At 51.7% G+C, this 23,248-nt stretch overlaps 1 protein-coding gene across 2 annotated transcripts in view; it reads right to left on the reverse strand.

The window, feature by feature from the left end:
• Positions 1-23,248, reverse strand: part of RDX (radixin) — a 257,192-nt gene that overhangs the window by 166,961 nt on the left and 66,983 nt on the right. For both annotated transcript variants that reach the window (XM_075337425.1, XM_075337424.1), the window contains exons 3-4: positions 12,220-12,303; positions 7,777-7,872 (exon numbers count right to left, since the gene is read on the reverse strand). In XM_075337425.1, coding sequence (XP_075193540.1) covers positions 7,777-7,872; positions 12,220-12,303 — 180 coding nt within the window. The remainder of the gene's footprint in view (positions 1-7,776; positions 7,873-12,219; positions 12,304-23,248) is intronic.

The raw sequence follows: 23,248 nt of genomic DNA on the forward strand, positions 1-23,248 counted from the left end.
GTCTGCCTTGTATATATGTCCACCTTAATGGTATGTGCCCACATCTAGGAACCGTAAATGCCCCCCATCCTGGTATATACCCCATCCTGGTATATGGCTCGCATCTTGTGGCACACAAAAAAAAAATAAACGTTTATCCTCACCTTTCCTCACTGCCCTGCAGCATCGCTCCTCCTCCTGTCTGTGCCAGCAGCAGCGCCGCTGACCTGTGTGGAGCAGTGCATGACATTGCTGTGCTCATCGCTCTCCACACACATCAGCTGGCCGGCAGACAGGAGGACATCGCGATGTTGCAGGGTACGGTGACGGGTGAGTATACTTATTTACTGCCCCCTGCACTGATGATGATGCACGGGGAGCAGTGAATACAGCCACACATGATCACTCCAGGCTGTAGGAGCCAGGGGTGATCACGCGGGTCGGCTGTTAATTATTCATGGGCGGAAGGATAAATACCAATTTGTGTCGCCACAAGGAGATATATACAAATAGAAGTATATAATATTGACTAATCTCCAAAATGGAGTCAGGCTACTACGTCAAAGCGAAACAAAAAAAATGTAGCCAAAAGACAATACAATGATAAAATAGGAGTTTTTATTAAAGATCAAGGTAAAAACAATATAAGCAAGGGAAAGTAATGAAAAAAGTGCCGAGGCACCACAAGACCCAGCAGATGGGTTGCAAGCAGAGCACCAATGAGTTATATAAGAATGAAGGGAATTTTGTTTACTTACCGTAAATTCCTTTTCTTCTAGCTCCTATTGGGAGACCCAGACAATTGGGTGTATAGCTTCTGCCTCCGGAGGCCACACAAAGTATTACACTTTAAAAGTGTAACCCCTCCCCTCTGCTATACACCCTCCCGTGCATCACGGGCTCCTCAGTTTTGGTGCAAAAGCAGGAAGGAGGAAACTTATAAATTGGTCTAAGGTAAATTCAATCCGAAGGATGTTCGGAGAACTGAAAACCATGAACCCAGAACAATTCAACATGAACAACATGTGTACACAAAAGAACAAACAGCCCGAAGGGAACAGGGGCGGGTGCTGGGTCTCCCAATAGGAGCTAGAAGAAAAGGAATTTACGGTAAGTAAACAAAATTCCCTTCTTCTTTGTCGCTCCATTGGGAGACCCAGACAATTGGGACGTCCAAAAGCAGTCCCTGGGTGGGTAAAAGAATACCTCAATAAAAAGAGCCGAAAAACGGCCCCCTCTTACAGGTGGGCAACCGCCGCCTGAAGGACTCGCCTACCTAGACTGGCATCTGCCGAAGCATAGGTATGGACCTGATAGTGTTTCGTGAAAGTGTGCAGACTAGACCAGGTAGTCGCCTGACACACCTGCTGAGCCGTAGCCTGGTGCCGCAATGCCCAGGATGCACCCACGGCTCTGGTAGAATGGGCTTTCAACCCTGAAGGAAGCGGAAACCCAGAAGAACGGTAGGCTTCAAGAATCGGTTCCTTGATCCATCGAGCCAAGGTTGACTTGGAAGCCTGCGACCCCTTACGCTGGCCAGCGACAAGGACAAAGAGGGCATCTGAACGGCGCAGGGGCGCCGTGCGAGACACGTAGATTCGGAGTGCTCTCACTAAATCTAATTAGTGCAAATCCTTTTCACATTGGTGAACTGGATTAGGGCAAAATGAAGGTAAGGAGATATCCTGATTGAGATGAAAAGGGGATACCACCTTAGGGAGAAATTCCGGGACCGGACGTAGAACCACCTTATCCTGGTGAAAACCAGGAAGGGGGCTTTGCATGACAGCGCTGCCAGTTCCGACACTCTACGGAGCGATGTGACTGCCACTAGAAAGGCCACCTTCTGCGAAGGACGTGATAAAAAGATCTCCCACAGCGGCTCGAAGGGTGGTTTCTGAAGAGCCGTTAGCACCCTATTGAGGTCCCAGGGTTCCATCGGACGCTTGTAAGGTGGGACTATGTGGCAAACTCCCTGCAGGAACGTGCGGACCTGCGGAAGTCTGGCTAGACGCTTTTGAAAGAATACGGAAAGCGCCGATACTTGTCCCTTGAGAGAGCCGAGAGACAAACCCTTGTTCATTCCGGATTGAAGGAATGAAAGAAAGTGGGTAAGGCAAAGGGCCAGGGAGCAAAACCCTTGTCAGAGCACCAGGATAAGAAGATCCTCCAAGACCTGTGATAGATCTTGGCGGACGTTGGTTTCCTGGCCTGTCTCATAGTGGCAATGACATCTTGCGATAACCCTGAGGACGCTAGGAGCCAGGACTCAATGGCCACACAGTCAGGTCGAGGGCCGCAGAATTCAGATGGAAAAACGGCCCTTGAGACAGCAAGTCTGGGCGGTCTGGGAGCGCCCACGGTTGACCCACCGTGAGATGCCACAGATCCGGGTACCACGACCGCCTCGGCCAATCTGGAGCGACGAGAATGGCGCGATGACAGTCGGACCTGATTTTGCGCCGCACTCTGGGGAGCATCGCCAGAGGAGGAAACACATAGGGAAGTCGAAACTGCGACCAATCCTGAACTAATGCGTCCGCCGCCAGAGCTCTGTGATCTTGAGACCGGTCCAAGAATGCCGGGACTTTGTTGTTATGCCGTGACGCCATGAGATCGACGTCCGGCGTTCCCCAGCGGCGACAGATCTCTCGAAACACGTCTGGGTGAAGAGACCATTCCCCTGCGTCCATGGCCTGTCGGCTGAGAAAATCTGCTTCCCAGTTTTCTACGCCCGGGATGTGAACTGCGGAGATGGTGGAAGCTGTGGCTTCCACCCACTGCAGAATTCGTCGGACTTCCTGGAAGGCTTGACGACTGCGAGTGCCGCCTTGGTGGCTGATGTAAGCGACGGCCGTGGCGTTGTCCGACTGGATTCGGATCTGCCTGCCCTCCAGCCACCGATGAAAGACCAATAGGGCTAGATACACTGCCCTTATCTCCAGAATATTGATCTGAAGGGATGACTATCGGAGTCCAGGTTCCCTGAGCCCTGTGGTGGAGAAAAAACTGCCCCCCACCCTGACAGGCTCGCGTCCGTCGTGACCACAGCCCAGGTGGGGGGTAGGAAGGATTTCCCCTGCGACAGAGAGTTGGGAAAGAGCCACCACTGAAGTGACGTCTTGGTTGCAAGGGAAAGAGAGACGTTCCTGTCGAGTGAAGTCGACCTCCTGTCCCATTTTCGGAGAATGTCCCACTGGCGTGGCCGCAGATGGAATTGCGCAAAGGGCACTGCCCCCATCGCTGCCACCATCTTCCCCAGGAAGTGCATGAGGCGCCTCAAGGGGTGTGACTGGCCTCGAAGAAGAGATTGCACCCCTGCCTGCAGAGAAAGTTGTTTGTCCCGCGGTAGCACGACTACCGCTGACTGAGTCGGAGGACGAGAGCTGAACTCTATCCTGTAACCGTGAGACAGAATGTCTCTCACCCATCGGTCTCGAACATGTGGCCACCAGACGTCGCAAAAGCGGAAGAGCCTGCCACTGACCGAGGATGCGGTTCGGGGATGCCGAGAGTCATGAGGAGGCCGCCTTGGAAGCAGTGCCTCCTGCGGCCTTTTGGGGGCGTGACTTAGCCCGCCACGCATAGTTCCTCTGGCCTTTCTCCGGCCTGCTGGACGAAGAGGATTGGGGCTTGGTGGAGGGACGAAAGGACCGAAACCTCGATTGTATCTGTCGTTGCTGAGGTCTCTTTGGCTTGGACTGGGGCAAGGAGGAGTCCTTTCCCTTAGATTCCTTAATAATCTGATCCAATCGTTCGCCAAACAATCGGTCGCCAGCAAACGGCAAACCGGTTAAGAACCTCTTGGAAGCCGAGTCTGCCTTCCATTCACGCAGCCACATGGCCCTGCGGACTGCCACAGAGTTAGCGGATGCCACCGCTGTGCGGCTAGCAGAGTCTAAAACTGCGTTCATGGCGTAGGAAGAAAAAGCTGACGCCTGGGAAGTCAAAGACGTAACCTGCGGAGCAGAATTACGTGTAACCGCATTAATCTCAGCCAGACAAGCTGAAATAGCTTGGAGTGCCCACACGGCTGCAAAGGCCAGGGCAAAAGACGCGCCCGTGGCTTCATAGATGGATTTCACCAGGAGCTCTATCTGCCTGTCAGTGGCATCCTTTAGCGATGATCCATCTGCAACCGATACTACAGATCTAGCCGCCAATCTAGAGACTGGGGGATCCACCTTGGGACATTGAGCCCAACCCTTAACTACGTCAGAGGGGAAGGGGTAACGTGTGTCAGTAAGGCGCTTAGTAAAGCGCTTGTCCGGAACCGCTCTGGGCTTCTGGACAGCATCTCTGAAGTTAGAGTGATCGAAAAAAGCACTCCGTGTACGTTTGGGGAACCGAAACTGGTGTTTCTCCTGCTGAGAAGTCGACTCCTCTACAGGTGGCGGTGGGGGAGAGATATCTAACACCTGGTTGATGGACGAGATAAGATCATTTACTATGGCGTCCCCTTCAGGTGTATCAAGATTGAGGGCAACGTCAGGTTCAGAGCCCTGAGCTGCGACGTCCGCCTCGTCCTCCAGAGAGTCTTCACGCTGGGAACCTGAGCAGCGTGAAGAAGTCGGGGAAGATTCCCAGTGAGCCCGCTTAGCCGGTCTGGGACTGTGGTCCGGGCCGGAGTCCTCCACATGAGACCTAGGGCCCCCCCTGGGAACGTGCTGCGGCGCGGGCAGAGAGGGGCCTGGGGGTGAAGATCCAACAGGGCCCGGGGTCTGAGTAGGGACCGGTCTGGACTGCAAAGCTTCAAGCAGCTTGGCAGACCATTTGTCCATAGACTGAGCCATGGACTGTGAGAGTGACTCGGAGAGTTTTTCAGCAAAAACTGCAAACTCTGTCCCTGCCGCCTGGACAGGGGGAGCAACGGATTCTACCTGAGCCGAGGGGCCCACTAGTGACCGAGGCTCCGGTTGTGGAAGCAAAACAGGGGTTGAGCATTGCTCACAGTGCGGGTAGGTGGAACCCGCAGGTAACTTAGCCGCACAAGAGGTACAGGTCGCAAAATAACCCTGTGCCTTGGCCCCCTTGCTCCTTGTGGACGACATGCTGTTGTCTCCTAGGAGAGTGATCACTGAGGGTATATAGGGAGTGTATACAGCCCGACCGAACAGAAATATATAAATATATATAGTATCTATTCCGGCGCCCTAAGGGGACCAGCACCACTAAAAAGCGGAGTGTGTGTCCTCCAGATTCCCTGCCCAGGTCTCCCAGCGTTGCAGAGCTCTTTCCAGGAAAAAACTTCCACAGGCAGAATGCCAAAGAAATGGCTGCCGGAGCTCTCAGGGGAGGGGAGAAGCCGTGGGCGGCGTTAGAAAAAGTGCGGGAATCTGGAGTCCCCACAGTGATCAGTGAGGGGGGAGGAACATACAGGATGCCCTGGCCCTCACAGCCGACGTCAGGTCGGCAGTCCCGCCCTTATCTCTGATAGACAGGCCCGGGGGCGGGAGTTTTGCTACTAGGCCGCAATTGAAGCCGGGAACTAAATTTAATACCGCGGCCGACAAACAGGCGCGGTCGGCGCGGAAGTCCGCCGGCCGTCACAAATAAGCAGCTGCTGCAGCGTCCGGGATGTAGGCGCTCCATGTACATCCCCCATGGGGGTACAGAGTACCTTAGTGATGCAGGGCCCGGTCCCTGAGGATAAACAAACTCCTGTCCAACAGATTCCTCCAGGGTCTGCGGAGGGAGCACGGTCCCAGTGACTGGATGACCGCTCAGGATCCCACTTCTCCCAGAGCCACTAAGGGATGGTGAAGGAGACGGCATGAGGCTCCTGCCTTTGTACCCACAATGGGTACCTCAACCTTAACAGCACCGCCGACATAGTGGGGTGAGAAGGGAACATGCCGGGGGCCCCGTGGGGGCCCACTTTTCTTCCAACCGATATAACTAGAATGAGAAGCTGAGTGGATGTGTGCCTCCTTCCACACAAAGCAAAAAACTGAGGAGCCCGTGATGCACGGGAGAGTGTATAGCAGAGGGGAGGGGTTACACTTTTAAAGTGTAATACTTTGTGTGGCCTCCGGAGGCAGAAGCTATACACCCAATTGTCTGGGTCTCCCAATGGAGCGACAAAGAAATTAATAAATATTACATTCTAATTAACTGTCCCCAACATGGGTATAGCAGTAATTAAATAGGTATAATTTTCAAACTAAACATGTAGTATGGTTTCCTGTTTGCATATTGCTAAAGGACATGAACACAGGCATAAAAAGCCATAAGGCATACCAGAAAAAATCCCATCATAGGGGTGAAATACCTGTCGCCATTAGCCAATGCTGACGAAGGCGAAGGCCGAAACACGTGTTGGTGTGGCTCAGCAGTGGCTAATGGCGACAGGTATTTCACCCCTATGATGGGATTTTTTCTGGTATGCCTTATGGCTTGCAACCCATCTGCTGGGTCTTGTCGTGCCTCGGCACTTTTTTCATTACTTTCCCTTGCTTATATTGTTTTTACCTTGATCTTTAATAAAACCTCTATTTTATCATTGTATTTTCTTTTGGCTACATTTTTTTTGGTTTCTCATGGGCGGGAGGATGCATGCATATGAACTGAGGCTAATGAGCGGGCCCACGATACGCGCTGCTACAGCCTGCTTATGCCACTGATGACCCGCTCCACCGCAGCACCCTCATTCCCCGTAGCATACATTCGGACTATGACGCACCACCCCCCACTTTCCCCCAACATTTGGGGGAACAAAAGTCCGTCTTATAGTCCGAAAAATACGGTAAAATCTTATGCCCGGTGGCTTGGTTGAAGGGGGTTTCCAGTCACAAGACTTTGACCCCCACCGCTCAGCATATACAGTACAAGTTCTGAGGATGATCGGATGTGAACATATTGAACGTTACTGCCAAACACATCCTCAATGAATGTTTAGCAGACGCTGATGGTGGAACAGGAGCTGATCTGCGGTATGGCTGGAGATAACAGCTGATAGGTGCGGGTCGGACCTCCAAAGATCTGATATGTAACATTATCTTGTGAGGTTCACTCTCAAACTCATCAATTGGTACAAAATGGAAACCGCTTATTTAGCACAGGAGTCTTGTAGCGCTGGGGTCCTGGGTTCAAATCGCACCTGGGACAACATCTGCAAGGAGTTTGTATGTTCTTCTTGCGTTTCCCCTGGGTTCTCCGGTTTCCTCCCACACTCCAAAGACCTACTGATAGGGAATTTAGATTGTGACCACCAATGGGGACAGTGATGATGATGGTATCTGTAAAAAGTGCTGCTGTGAAACATAATGGCACTATATAAGTGAGCATATAAATAGATCGTGGGTGGGGGAAACAACTCATCTTCCCTAGATGCTTTTTTTTGTAAAGATTGTCTCAGCAACATCCCCCCCAAGAAAACCTTCAAAATTGTGTAGACGGCACCTCCTTTTTCTGCCTTTATCCCTAATCTCTAGGTTTAGCGCTCCTCTAGTATTTGTGATTTTCTAGTAAGGAGTACGGACTGTGAGGACTGCACGGATCGGTCAGATTTGGAAGCGCCAAGCTCTTTTGCAAACCTTAAATCCACCGAATAAGAAATATCCGGCATTCTGTTTCCTTCCTACAGATTTGAGAAAGCCCCGGCCGGCCGGGTTACCGGCTCCTCACGTGTTCCCAACCTCACCACCTGCTGCTGCTCCAAAAATAAATCTATTACACTCGAAATAATAAAAAAAAATAATAATAATAAAAAAAAAGTAATGAAGAGCGAACGCGCTGAATCAAAGGACACGGCACAACAAAGGGTTAGACAGATAAAAGCAGCCGAGGAGAACAAACCTTTTTATTGAGCTTCAGCCATGTGGAGTAACCCTTGCTGTCCACGTACTGCAGCCCGAAAAACCAGACCTCTCGCAGACCCACTGTTTTCACCACCTGGGGAGGAACACAAACGGTTAATGGAGCATCTGTGATAATACAAAGTGTGTCTCCCATCCTGGTAACCTTATGATTCTGTTATACACGGGGCACAGACAGCAGCATAATGAGGATGAAAATCACTCTCATCAGCTTTTGTCCCCGCTGGGACTTTGCGAGACGTTCACATTAGGGCCAATTTCATAGGATGGTAATTAACCTAAGGCTCTGCGCACGTCACGTCTCGTCATGCACCAGCTCTACCCGCTCCCCCCATACACATGCACACTCTGTAAAACTGAGCGTATATTATTTTTTTTTCAGGAAAAGCTAAGTAAATGGCTACCAAACACCTCTGGCCACGGGGATTGGGTGCTGTAATTAATACTGTCCCCTGTTAATTAATACTGTCGGCCGCACTCCCCCCCCCCCCCAGCTGCTGCGCTGACAGCAGCCGCACTCCCCACAGCTGCTGCGCTGACAGCGGCCGCACTCCCCACAGCTGCTGCGCTGACAGCGGCCGCACTCCCCACAGCTGCTGCGCTGACAGCGGCCGCACTCCCCACAGCTGCTGCGCTGACAGCGGCCGCACTCCCCACAGCTGCTGCGCTGACAGAGGCCGCACTCCCCACAGCTGCTGCGCTGACAGCGGCCGCACTCCCCACAGCTGCTGCGCTGACAGCGGCCGCACTCCCCACAGCTGCTGCGCTGACAGCGGCCGCACTCCCCACAGCTGCTGCGCTGACAGCGGCCGCACTCCCCACAGCTGCTGCGCTGACAGCGGCCGCACTCCCCACAGCTGCTGCGCTGACAGCAGCCGCACTCCCCCCAGCTGCTGCGCTGACAGCAGCCGCACTCCCCCCAGCTGCTGCGCTGACAGCAGCCGCACTCCCCCCAGCTGCTGCGCTGACAGCAGCCGCACTCCCCCCAGCTGCTGCGCTGACAGCAGCCGCACTCCCCCCAGCTGCTGCGCTGACAGCAGCCGCACTCCCCCCAGCTGCTGCGCTGACAGCAGCCGCACTCCCCCCAGCTGCTGCGCTGACAGCAGCCGCACTCCCCCCAGCTGCTGCGCTGACAGCAGCCGCACTCCCCCCAGCTGCTGCGCTGACAGCAGCCGCACTCCCCCCAGCTGCTGCGCTGACAGCAGCCGCACTCCCCCCAGCTGCTGCGCTGACAGCAGCCGCACTCCCCCCAGCTGCTGCGCTGACAGCAGCCGCACTCCCCCCAGCTGCTGCGCTGACAGCAGCCGCACTCCCCCCAGCTGCTGCGCTGACAGCAGCCGCACTCCCCCCAGCTGCTGCGCTGACAGCAGCCGCACTCCCCCCAGCTGCTGCGCTGACAGCAGCCGCACTCCCCCCAGCTGCTGCGCTGACAGCAGCCGCACTCCCCCCAGCTGCTGCGCTGACAGCAGCCGCACTCCCCCCAGCTGCTGCGCTGACAGCAGCCGCACTCCCCCCAGCTGCTGCGCTGACAGCAGCCGCACTCCCCCCAGCTGCTGCGCTGACAGCAGCTGCACTCCCCCGGCTCCCGCTCTGACAGCGGGCGCACTCCCCCGGCTCCCGCGCTGACAGTGGGCGCACACTGGAGGTTTCGGTTCATGAAGCACTTGTGCTGAGCATACGAGCGCTGTCAATCACACTAAAAGGAGGTGTAGAGGCATACTAATAAAGGGTGTAGTATGGTGCACTCAGCAATGAAAGGGTGCACTGATCACCAAATTTTGCATATGAAGCAAATGGCTTTTTTTTCTGGACAGGATTACACATACTTTTTCATAGAGGTTTCAGTGAATCTGTCAGCACACCCAACTCAATATGTGCATGTCCTCCGGCTCCATTCCCCACCAAGCACTGCCTCCTACTGCCTGAAGAGACACAGCCAAGGAGGAGTCAGAGCTGGGCAGGGAACAGAGCTGGAGTGACACGGGCTGCAGATCTACTATAGTCATTTACATATCAATATAAACGCTGATTTGTCAGTAATGGAGGAGTGGACAGGCCATGTAAAGATATTGCTGGACTTGTCTTTGAAAGAGCTACATAGGCATATAATTAGTTTGGGGGGGGGGGAATCCTGTGTCACATCTCCTGTTTGCTTTCTTCAGAGGCCACAGAGTCGGCCATGTCCCTGGCGCTGGAGACCAAGTGTTCTCTCACTGCTGGCCCCTCAATCTGGCAATCATGGGGACACAGCAGGTCTACCTTACCAATATCCCAGGCACAGCAGCAAATCGCTGCAAACAACTGCAATAGCACCTACTGACTTTACTGGGCACCATGCAATATGGCAACCATTACTGAGACTGCAGCACAGTCATGGCGGCTAAACTTCAAGGGTAAGGTCAAGTATATGGTCATCTTTAAGGATCCCTTCCCCCTTAACAGATTTAAATACAAGTAATTTAGTTAACAAAAATCACTTTTGTAATCCGGTCTCATTAATAATAATAATTAATAATAATAATTTTATTCATTTATATAGCGCTATTAATTCCACTGCGCTTTACAGACATTGGCATTACTGTCCCCATTGGGGCTCACAATCTAGAGTCCCTATCTGTATGTCTTTGGAGTGTGGGAGGAAACCGGAGACCCCGGAGGAAACCCACACAAACACGAGGAGAACATACAAACTCCTTGCAGATATTGTCCTTGGTGGAATTTGAACCCAGGACCCTAGCGCTGCAAGACTGCAGTGCTAACCACTGAGCCACCATACAGTGCTAACCACTGAGCCACCATGCTGCCCCTGCTCATTAAATACTTTACACTGTTGGCTTTGTTTCCCTGCACATTGCTGGCTGCTGAATGAGTTAACAGAGAATCCATCAGAGAGCTCATCCTGACTCAGAGGTTAACTCTTAAGGGTGCTTTACATGCTGCGACATCGCTAGCGATCTCATTAGTGATGTGACACGCTAGATTGCAGATCTGCTGAGATCGCACATAGGTCATTTTTTGTAGAACTATTGTCAGAACGAATTTCGTTAACCCACTGACTTTTAGATACAGAGGTTGGCCTCTACTTTATTCTCCATCATTAAAGGGAATCTGTCACCAGGATTTTGCCACCTAATCTGAGAGCAGCATAACGTAGGGCCAGAAATCCGGATTGCAGCGATGTGTCACTTACTGGGCTGCTTAGTGTAGTTTTGATAAAATCACTGATTAATCAGTAGATTATCATTACCGGACTACTTGGCGTGGTGTAGGTAGTCCAGCATATTCATGAGCTCTGTATAACTGCTAGATCTGCAGCAGAGAAAAACACTGATCTTATCAAAATGACAGCAAACAGCTCAGTAAGTGACACATTGTTGGAATCAGGGTCTCTACATTATGCTGCTGTCAGATGGGGGAGCAAAAACTTGGTGATGGATTCCCTTTAAGACAGGCCACAAATATCTGATTGATGAGGGTGCAACATCCAGCACCCCGGCCGTTCAGCCATTACCGGCAGCAGCCGAAAGTTCTCAAACGCTGTCGGAACACAGTGGCCATAGCCAGGTATAACATTTGGTAATGAGTTGGGGGGGGGGGAACGCAGCAGCTCCGTCATTTCTACGGTGGTCGGGTATTACAGATCAGCCATAGAAGTGATGGAGGCAAAAAGCCTGGTGCACAACTTTCAATGAAACCCAATATTTATAGCCAAAAATCCATGCATTTAGGTAAACAAAAAATATGCCCCTTAAAGAGATTTCCACATGTTTTAAGGTCTCAACATTCTTTGATATGTTTTAGCCCATTTAGTAGAGCTGAATGGAGGAGGTCCAGTTCCCGAAACCCTCAAACTAAGGGAGAGGGGCAACGACTGCACTGACCAGAGGTGTGTTATATCCTGGTGGTCCGATATCTCCTTATAGTGCTCAGACCGCTGATTCCCTAAGGCTATGTGCCCACGGGAAATTAAACCTGCGGATTTATCTGCGGAAATTCCACGGATTTTCTGGATTTTCCAGATAAATCTGCAGGTTTCAGCATGTACAGAGACTCCCCATGTTATCCTATGGGACATGGGGAGTGTCTGTGTCCATGCTGTGGATACGTGCGGCTGCGGAATATGCTGCGGATGTCCCGCAGCCGCATGTAATTGCATGTCAATTATTTCTGCCGAATTCCCGGCCCTCCACTATGGAGATAGAGGCCGGGACTTCCGCAGGTAAGCCGCACGAATGACCACAGGTTTACCGCAGCTATTTTGCTGGAATCCCGTAGCTATGTATAGCTGCGGATTCCGGCAAGCAGCTGCGGGAAACCTGCGGATATATCCGCAGGTACAAAGTCCCGTGGGCACATAGCCTAATAATCCAGACACCCCAGCCCCTGAATATCCCGCAGCCGGTGCCCCATGTACTCACATTACCTGGTCAAAGAGCTGTTTACCAGTTGTATTCGGCTGGATGGCAAACTCCAACTCGGCGTCCATGGTGGTGACCCGTACGTTGATCTATATATTGAAAAAAAAAAAAAAAGAAAAAACAAAAAGAGGAGATTAATTTCAATGAGGAGTAATAGCAGGACTGCGGTACCCGGAGGCAGAGACCAGATGCAGACGGTGATGCCCTCAGGTCCCGCCAGGTTTGCACCGGAGCTTTGCCGCTTGCAGACAAAACAAATAACTGGATGTGATTGAAGCGGAATAATCAGTTGTCAGATAAAATTGGGATATGTCACTGAGCAGCTCGGTCCTGTCAGGTCTACTCAGCCGCAGGGCCGGACGGGGTTAACAGTGCACCGCAAACACCGAGAAAACACAGAATCAGTGCACTGCATGGCACACCGCCGACATCAGACTGCACCGGAGAGAACGGCCCCTTATCACTGCCTCCGGACCCCTGTGTTCAGATGTTAGCTTTCCTTCCGGACGTACACCTCTGCGCACCCCACCGTACAGCTCATTAAGACTCACAATGATTCACAACTAGTCATAGCACCCATATAACCTGCATCATGCACTGCGTGGAAATATAAAAATGAGCTAAAAATCACACAGGAGACTCCATTTTTTTACTAATCCAGCAATCACAATAGGGGGTGTCACAGCTCACCTTCTCTGACTTCCTGCAGAAGGAGGTTTGCCCACATCAGAGCATGCTCAGATAAACACTTCTATACAGATATGGGTTGTATGAGTGTTGTAACACGGCGGACCAGGGAGTAGGGGGATAATCTGAGATCTAGTATGCGGGGGTGAATATTTTTTGCATTTTAAATATATAGACTGTGGAGTAAATAACAAAATAAAATTATGCAAAAATGTACATTTAAAAACAAGATTTTAAATTAATCAATGGGTAATTTTTTGATGAAAGAGGTGGGGAAATGACTACGTGAGGGGGGCGGCGAAGGATGACTACGTGAGGGAGGAAGGACGAGGGATGACTACGTGAGCGGGGGGGACGAGGGATGACTACGTGAGCGGGGGGGACGAGGGATGACTACGTGAGCGGGGGGGACGAGGGATGATTACGTGAGCGGGGGGGACGAGGGATGACTACGTGAGGGGGGGGGGGAAGGACGAGGGATGACTACGTGAGGGGGGGGGACGAGGGATGACTACGTGGGGGGGGACGGGGGATGACTACGTGAGGGGGGGGAACAAGGGATGACTACGTGAGGGGGGGGGAACGAGGGATGACTACGTGAGGGGGGGACGAGGGATTGACTACGTGGGGGGGGGGGAACGGGGGATGACTACGTGAGGGGGGGGAACAAGGATGACTACGTGAGGGGGGGGGGGAACGAGGGATGACTACGTGAGGGGGGGAACAAGGGATGACTACGTGAGGGGGGGGGGGGGAACGAGGGATGACTACGTGAGGGGGGGACGAGGGATGACTACGTGAGGGGGGGGAACGAGGGATGACTACGTGAGGGGGGGACGAGGGATGACTACGTGAGGGGGGGACGAGGGATGACTACGTTGAGGGGGGGCGAAGGATGACTTCAAAAGAACCATACAAATTATTAAGAAGAAAAAAAAATAGTTCAAGTACAAAAAAAAAAAAAGCAAAAAAACTTTAGGTTCTATCTGTGCTTGTGTCCATAAAATCTGAGAGATGGATGAAATTACAAGTTACAATTACAGAGCAGTGATGGGGTTACTTTTCTCCATCCCATTCTTAGCATGGACCAGACCCGCAATACTGACACAAAGGAACGAGGTTGCAGCGAGCGATGGCAGCAGCTCCGCAGCCGCAGGCTTAACCACTCGGCGTTTTACAAGGTGCTAATCATTCGCACTAAACAATGACTATTTATAGTGCCGGCGGGCAGGAAGGAGAATAACCTTTTGACTCTGCAGCCTGAGTGGCTTTAATGTTTCCAACTAAAAAGGATTATCATCAGGAGCTAAACATGGAGCGGCTCCTGCCGTCTTCTCACCCGCTGCCACCTGTCCTGGACCCCAGACTGACAACTGCCGGCCATACACGTACACCATGCAACAGAGTCACAACACAAGCTGTATACATGAGCAAAACGGATTTCTTAGACCTGGTGAAGCAGGTGTACTTGCTCTGTAAATCCAGGTCAGCATGTGAGCGTAATCATTTTTAAAACATTTTAAAAGAAAAAATCACCCTCTTAGCACGATTGACATCACTTTTGTGTCCCTCGTCCTGCCTGCTGAATCTCCGGCCACATTTCCTCAGCGTCCCTCCTCCCTGCTGAGATCTCACACTGCTCAGTACAAGCTGCAGCTGTCAGTCAGGCTGGGTGGGCGGAGACTGAATACATTGGACTCGTGAGCTTTCGCGTTATAGCTTAATACCAAGATTACTCGGACATTGGACTATCAAAGTAAGTAACACACCAGCCTCATCAGGTCTGAGAGAAGATCTATTTAATAATGAATTGTGCACTCTGGTAACAGATCCTCCAATATAGCTGGAGCTATAAAAGCACCCTCCCTGCATTTTTTTTTTTGGGTGTCCCCCTCATCCTCCCTCCCGATATGCAGTTGAGCTCTAGTACAGTGCAACGACCCATATACCACACATTACCGCTGCAGCCAATCAGGCTCATGGTCCTCACTGTTAGAATAAATGAGGAGCCTCATGTTCATGTTCTCGGCCAGAGATGAGAGCACCTATGCGCTAACACTCTACAGAAAAACTCATGCTCCCACCCTAAGGGTATGTGCCCATGATCAGGACTCACTGTGTCCTGGACGCGGTGGGTCCTGACCTGTGGGGCAGAGAGTCTCCTGCGCAGAAGAACGCAGCTGCTCGTACCCATGATCAGGGTTCGGGGCGGCTGCGGTCTTTCGCTTGTGTTCTCCCTACGGAAGACACGTGTGAATCCACAGCAAACAATTGACATGCTGCGGCCTGGAAAGTCGCACCGCAGATCAGTGTTTACTGCAGATACAACAAGCACAGTGGTCACAGGATTTCTAGAAATCCATCCACTGCGCTTGTGCTGTACAACGCAGCGTTTTGGACGCAGCAGAAGCACACTGCATCCAAAACACAGCAAACACTGATCGTGGGCACGCAGCCTAATACTTCCCACGGTGGTGCAACCAGACCCCGCAGCTCTGAGGGACATTTCTCAGGCCACTGAAGACGCAATTTGCACTAACAGATCCTAATAAAACCTGTAACTTGGCCTCCATTTGCGGTGTATTCACAATAGTGCCTTTAAAGAAGCGCTCCTACAAAACCTTTTATGCCCCAAACCTGTGCAAATGTGTAATGTGGTGCAGGGTCAGTGTGTGAACATTCTCACCAATCACAGTCTTCCCCAGTTTCCAGCGCAACTGCACACCCCTTCCTGTCATGACTGCCGCCCCCAACCAGCCGATCACACTGGGGTCTGTGTGAGAATCAGAAGTCGCCTACAATGGAAGTGCGGCGACTTCCAGCTCTCACATAGACCGCAGTGTTATCCGGCTGGTGAGAAATGCAGGTCACTAGTGAGCAGAGGACTCGAGTTGTGCTGGAAACTAGGGAAGAAGGTGATCAGTGAGTATACTAACACGCCTACACTACATCTATATTTGTCACAGAACTAAGGTCTAGAACGCTTCATGACAGAGCATATTTAAAAAGGAATCGGTCAGCAGGTTTTTTTTGCTCCCTCATCTGAGAGCAGCATAATGTAGAGATGGAGACCCTGATTCCAGCGATGTGTCACTTAGGCCGGGACCACACGGGGCACTACTGCGATGCTTGAATGACACTCGGCTCGCACTGGCAGTACAGCAGGAGCCAAGTGTCATGCGAGTATCCTTGCGACTGAAGTCTGACAGTGCGTGCGGATCTCAGCTGCGGGGGGGGGGGGCAGCTGTGCGGGGGGCGGGCCGGCATTGAGGAGGGGAGGGAGGGAGGGAGGGATTTCTCTCCCTCTCTCCTCCATAGCCGGCTATTGCGATTTTCGCCCTGCACTTGTGGTACACCGGTGTACCTCAAGTGCAGTGCGATTTTTCTCTCGGTCCTATTAGGGCTGAGAAAATAATCGCTCATGTGCGCTGACACACAGGCTAGAAAAAAAAATATATATAATAGGTCAAGTCCCTCGCTTATTCCCCCCCTCTCGTCGTCGTCCCTCATTCCTCCCCCCTCGTCGTCGTCCCTCATTCCCCCCCTCTCGTCGTCGTCCCTCATTCCCCCCCTCTCGTCGTCGTCCCTCATTCCCCCCCTCTCGTCGTCGTCCCCTCATTCCCCCCCTCTCGTCGTCGTCCCTCATTCCCCCCCTCTCGTCGTCGTCCCTCATTCCCCCCCCTCTCGTCGTCGTCCCTCATTCCCCCCCTCTCGTCGTCGTCCCTCATTCCCCCCCCTCTCGTCGTCGTCTCTCATTCCCCCCCTCTCGTCGTCCCTCATTCCCCCCCCTCTCGTCGTAGTCTCTCATTCCCCCCCTCTCGTCGTAGTCCCTCATTCCCCCCCTCTCGTCGTAGTCTCTCATTCCCCCCCCTCTCGTCGTAGTCTCTCATTCCCCCCCTCTCGTCGTAGTCTCTCATTCCCCCCCTCTCGTCGTAGTCCCTCATTCCCCCCCTCTCGTCGTAGTCTCTCATCCCCCCCTCTCGTTGTACGTGCATTTTTTGCAGCTTTTTTCCATTTATTTGAATGGGTATAAAAGCTGAAAGAATATACATGCAACGCAGAAGTGCTCAAATCACAGGGGGAAAGGGGGGGGGAGCGTTTTTTCAGGTTTTTTGTAAAGGAAAAAAGAAAAAGCAGAGTTAGCATGAGATTTCAGAAATCTCACTTATTACGCTGGTTCATGTTACACACCAATACGTCACGTGTGGACACGGCCTAAAAAGCTCAAATAGGACAACAACCTCTGAACCCCTCAAGTCCTTCGTTCGCTTGTTATACATTGGATTTCAGGTAACAAAATGTAGTGAACTAATTGTCTGCGGTAACTGGCAGGATTGTGGCGTTAATAATGGATGTGGGCTGCCATTAATGACAGCGGCCGGAGGAAGCCATGGACGGCTCACTTACCCACACTTAATTGTGGTATTAACAATACGTCTGTTCTACCGCAAAAAGGAGATATTACAAGGGAGGCTTCACCTACAGCCATGTCTTCGTCTCTGCATGTCGGCCCACACGAGCCTGTGGATGTGCCCAGGAGGACAGGTACATACAATGGGCAATCTAACAGACCGGAGCGCTGAAGTTACAAGCTGTGGCACACACTGTAGGACGTTAGGCCCTGTGCGCACTAGGCAGTTTTACCCGCGGATTTACCCGCGGATTTGCTGCGGAATTTTCTTGAGAAAGGTTTGAAATCTTTCTGCAGACATTTCCCAGCAAAACCTAAGGGAACAAAAAAAAACTGTGCGCACACTGCGGATTTTTCTCAAGAAACTTTCTTGAGAAAATGAGCATGTCCATTATTTTCCGCAGGTACCTGCGGTATACGCCCGGAATTTCACTCCATTCCCCATTCACTGTAATGTAATCGCGAAATACCGGGGGTATACCACAGGTAGCAAATGATGTGCGGTATACCCCCGGTATAGCCACGATTTACCTGCGGTAATGCTCATCGCTCCCTGCGGTTATGCAGGAAGTGATATCATTATGACAGAAGAGGAGGCGGAGCAGAGTAAGCACAGTCGTCACACTCCCTGGACGCCGCACAGAAGCACTTCCGTGTGACCGCCAGGTGCCCGTGCAGTCTGTGTCCTGCTCCAGCCTCGCGGCTGCCTGCACAGCAGTGTCAGTGTCTGCCCGCAGTGTGTCAGCAGCTTGTCACGCTGCAGCACAGGCAGACACTGACACACAGCAGTGCGTGCAGCCGCGGGGATGCCGAGCGCTGCTGTCAGGAGGTGAGATGAGATCATTACCTGCTGTGACGATCTCCTGCCTCCTGACGTCACCGCGGTCACTGCCGTCTATGCCCGTCTCGCGAGCGGCCTGAGACTGTCACTAACGGTGATATCACGGGCTCTCGCGATACTGCTGACAACGCGGTCGGGCATAGAAGGCAGTGACAGCGCTGATGGCAGGACTGCATGAGATCATCACAGCAGGTAATGATCTCATCTAACCTCCTGACAGCAGCGCTCGTCATCCCCTGCAGTGACCTGGGCTATTGATGTTAGCTCAGGTCACTGCATTACTCTCCCAGCCAATGGGGAACATTCTGCTCTTCATTGACTGGGACAGTGACTATGGTATGGATCGCCGTGGGACCCCCCCCCCCCCTTATTGGATTACGCCGGACATGGAATTGATTGTTCTTTTCAATAAATTGGTGAAAGAGGCTATGTGGGGAGTGTTTTTTCAAATAAAACTTTTTTTGTTGTCTATTTTTTATTTATTTATTACTCACTGGGTTGGTGATGTCTGGTATCTGATAGACGCGTGACATCACGAACCCCAGGGCTTGATGCCAGGTGACATTACACATCTGGCATCAACCCCATATATTACCTCGTTTGCCAAAGCACCAGGGCAACGGGATGAGTTGGGGCGAAGCGCCAGGATTGGCATGTCTAATGGATGCGCCACTTCTGGGGCGGCTCCGGCCTGCTATTTTTAGACTGGGGAGTGTCCAATAACAGTGGACCTCCCTAGTCTGAGAATATCAGACCACAACTGTCCGCTTTACCTTGGCTGGTGATCCAATTTGGGGGGCACTCCATGTTTTTTGTTTTAAATTATTTATTTAATGTAAAATAACAGCGTGGGGTGCCCTCTGTTTTGGATTACCAGCCAAGGTGAAGCTGCCAGCGGTGGTCTGCAGGCTGTAGCCGTCTGCTTTACCCTAGCTGGCTACAAAAGATGGGGGGACCTCACGTGTTTTTTTTTTGTTTTTTTTTAATTCTTTATTTTATGGCTATATACAAGGCTAGGCACCCTTTAGTGCCACATGAAAGTCACTAAAGGGTGCCAGCTTAGAATATGCAGGGAGGTGGGACATTATAAATGTCTTTCTCATCTATCTATCTATTCATCTATCTTTCCCTCTATCCATTATCTGTCTATTGATTATCTATTATCTATATTATTTATTGCAGTAGTTACAGCATAAAAAAACCGCAGGGACCAACCTGCAGAAAATCCGCGGTAAAACCGCGGCAAAAACGCACGCGGATTTGGTGCGTTTTTTTACCGCAGGTGCGGTAATCTTCAACTCCCAGAAGTTTCTCAAGAAATATTCTTGAGAAAAATCACTTTTCTAGTGCGCACATAGCCTTAGGACTCGTCAGCTCTTCGTTGGCCGACTTTAGGCCTTAATTTTGCAGCTAAAGTTTTAGGCTTTCCAAATTTACACTCGCTTTGTCAGAATAAGTTATCCAGAGAGGCGCAGACAGCCGTTCTTGTAGCCACAAAGCGACAAGAAATGTGTCACAAAAGGTGGTGGCCCACTAATAAGGCCACAGTCAGACGCCCATGAATCACGAAATAGCTCCAGCTGTGCTTTTCAAGGACTTTGCAGAACATGTATCCACAGATGTGTCCATTTATGATCTGGGTTTGGATCAATATTACTTATAAAATCTATAGCCCTGTACACACCTATACACGTCAGCAGAACGATGGTTTGGCTGGCAGTGAACTCTGCAGACTCGGCCCTCCTCTCTGCAGACTCGGCCCTCCTCTCTGCAGACTCGGCCCTCCTCTCTGCAGACTCGGCCCTCCTCTCTGCAGACTCGGCCCTCCTCTCTGCAGACTCGGCCCCCCTCTCTGCAGACTCGGCCCCCCTCTCTGCAGACTCGGCCCCCCTCTCTGCAGACTCGGCCCCCCTCTCTGCAGACTCGGCCCCCCTCTCTGCAGACTCGGCCCCCCTCTCTGCAGACTCGGCCCCCCTCTCTGCAGACTCGGCCCCCCTCTCTGCAGACTCGGCCCCCCTCTCTGCAGACTCGGCCCCCCTCTCTGCAGACTCGGCCCCCCTCTCTGCAGACTCGGCCCCCCTCTCTGCAGACTCGGCCCCCCTCTCTGCAGACTCGGCCCCCCTCTCTGCAGACTCGGCCCCCCTCTCTGCAGACTCGGCCCCCCTCTCTGCAGACTCGGCCCCCCTCTCTGCAGACTCGGCCCCCCTCTCTGCAGACTCGGCCCCCCTCTCTGCAGACTCGGCCCCCCTCTCTGCAGACTCGGCCCCCCTCTCTGCAGACTCGGCCCCCCCTCTCTGCAGACTCGGCCCCCCTCTCTGCAGACTCGGCCCCCCTCTCTGCAGACTCGGCCCTCCTCTCTGCAGCCTCGGCCCTCCTCTCTGCAGCCTCGGCTCTCCTCTCTGCAGCCTCGGCTCTCCTCTCTGCAGCCTCGGCTCTCCTCTCGGCCGATGGCTGCCGTGTTCTCTATAAGATCCACCGCCGCCAGACTCCTCTCTTAGGCTATGTTCACACACTGCGTTTTTCTACCTGCATTTTTGGTGCGTTTTTGCTGCAGAAATTTCTTGAGAAATTCTTGTAACCTTTCTGCAGACATTCCCCAGCAAAACCTATGGAAAAAAATTAGCTGTGCGCACACTGCGTTTTTTTCTTAAGAAAATCTACCGAAAGAATTTTCTTAAGAAAAAGAATGAGCAGTCACTTCTTTTCTGCAGCTAACTGCGTTATTCACTCCATTGACTGTAATGTAATCATCAGGACTATTTTTTCAATGTCTTTTTGTAAGATCGGATGGCACATAGAAGCACATCCATGTGCATCCGATCCTACAAAAAACACATCGGATGCCGTATGTCCGCTCCGTTATTATGGAACATGTCCTATTCTGTTCCATGATAACGGACCGTGACTCGATACAAGTCAATGGGCCCGCAAAATCCCCAGAATCCGCACAGAAGCACTTCCGTGTGACCTCCGTCGGGTGCCCGTACAGTCTGTGTCCCGCTCCAGCCCCGCGGCTGCTCGCACTGCAGTGTCAGTGTCTGCCCGCAGTATCAGCAGCTTCTCACACTGCAGTGCGGGCAGCCGCAGGGATAACGAGCGCTGCTGTCAGGAGGTTAGACGAGATCATTACCTGGCAGTGACGATCTCCTGCACTCCTGACGTCAGCACGGTCACTGCCTTCCATGCCCGTCACTATCACTAGCGGTGACGTCACGGGCTCTTGCGATACTGCTGAGAACGCGACGGGCAATGGAAGTCAGTGACAGCGCTGACGTCAGGAGAGCAGGAGATCGTCACAGCAGGTAATGATCTCATCTAACCTGGGCTGACCTATTGATGTTAGCTCAGGTCACTGCATTACTCTCCCAGCCAATGGGGAACATTCTGTTCTTCATTGACTGGGACAGTGACTATGGTATGGATCGTCGTGGGACCCCCTTATTGAATTACACCAGACCCGGATTTGATTGTTCTTTTCAATTAAATTGGTGAAAGAGGGAATGTTTTGGGAAGTGTTTTTTCAAATAAAAAAAAAAAAAAAAAGACAACAAAAAAAGTTTATTACTCACTGGGTTAGTGATGTCGGGTATCTGACGCGTGACATCACTAACCCCAGGGCCTGATGCCAGGTGACATTACACATCTGGCACCAACCCCATATATTACCCCGTTTGCCACCGCACCAGGGCAATGGGATGAGTTGGGGCAAAGTGCCAGGATTGGCACATCCAATGGGTGCGCCACTCCTGGGGCGGCTGTGGCCTATTTTTAGGCTGGGTAGTGTCCAATAACAGTGGACCTCCCCAGTCTGAGAATACCAGACCACAGCTGTCCGCTTTACCTTGGCTGGTGATCCAATTTGGGGAGGACCCCACGTTTTTTGTTTTAAATTATTTAATGTAAAATAACAGGGTGGGGTGCCCTCTGTTTTGGATTACCAGCCAAGGTGAAGCTGTCAGCTGTGGTCTGCAGGCTGTAGCCGTCTGCTTTACCCGAGCTGGCTACAAAAGATAGGGGGGAACCTCACGTCTTTTTTTTTAATTATTTATTTTTTGGCTAAATACAAGGCTAGGCACCCTTTAGTGCCACATGAAAGTCGCTAAAGAGTGCCAGGTTAGAATATGCAGGGAGGTGGGACATTATATAGGTCTTTCTCATCTATTATCTTTCTATCTATCCATTATCTATTATCTAGATTATTTATTGCTGTAAAAGCATGAAAAAACGCAGGGACCAACTTGAAAAAAAAAACGCACCAAAAAAGCACCTGCATTATTGGTGTGTTTTTTAACGCAGGTGCACTAATCCTTCACTCAAGAAATTTCTTAAAAATAATTTTTCTAGTATGAACATAGCCTTAGACAAACAGTCCGATATTGGACAAGCCCCATACTTCTCTCCTGAGATCACCTGACGTTGGGATAAGTTGGGCCCCCCCATACACAGACGGTCGCCCAAACACATTTATATCAGCAGCTCCAGCCAACATTAGTCTACTGTGTAGAGGAGCGTTTGGGTTTTAAGATGCCAGAGTTGTCCGCAGGGGAATGCAGTGGCCTGTGCCCACGATCAGAGTTCTGGGAGCTGTGGACTTTCGCGCTGTTCTCCCTGCTGAGAACACTTGCATCTCCGCAGCATAAATTGACATGCTGAGGTTTGGGAACCTGTGCCGCAGGTCAGCTTATGCTGCGGAGAAAAGCAGCACAGGGGGCATGGGACTTCTATAAATCCCATCTACTGTGCTTGTACTGCGCAACGCAGCATACTGGAAGCAGGGAAAACACTGTGCATGGGTATGTATCCCAACAGTATGCGCATTACATATCATTAGGATTGGGCAAACTGCAACACCCACCAAAGAATTCACCTGCGGTGGGCAACCCCTTCAAGAGTAGCACAAGAAGTTAAAAAACGCTTTAAAATAGTATTTCCTTGGTTATAAACACCAGTCCATGACTCAAATGTCTACTAAGCAGTTTGTATAGAACGTCATATCCCACTTGTGATTACGCATCTTGTCCTACAAGGGGTAGGAAGACTTAGAGGAGGAGCATGACTCGGCCTTCAGGTAGCAAGACCTAGAGGAGGAGCATGA

This window comes from Anomaloglossus baeobatrachus, chromosome 2 (genome assembly GCF_048569485.1).
Source record: "Anomaloglossus baeobatrachus isolate aAnoBae1 chromosome 2, aAnoBae1.hap1, whole genome shotgun sequence".
In the NCBI taxonomy this organism is placed as follows: Eukaryota; Metazoa; Chordata; class Amphibia; order Anura; family Aromobatidae; genus Anomaloglossus; species Anomaloglossus baeobatrachus.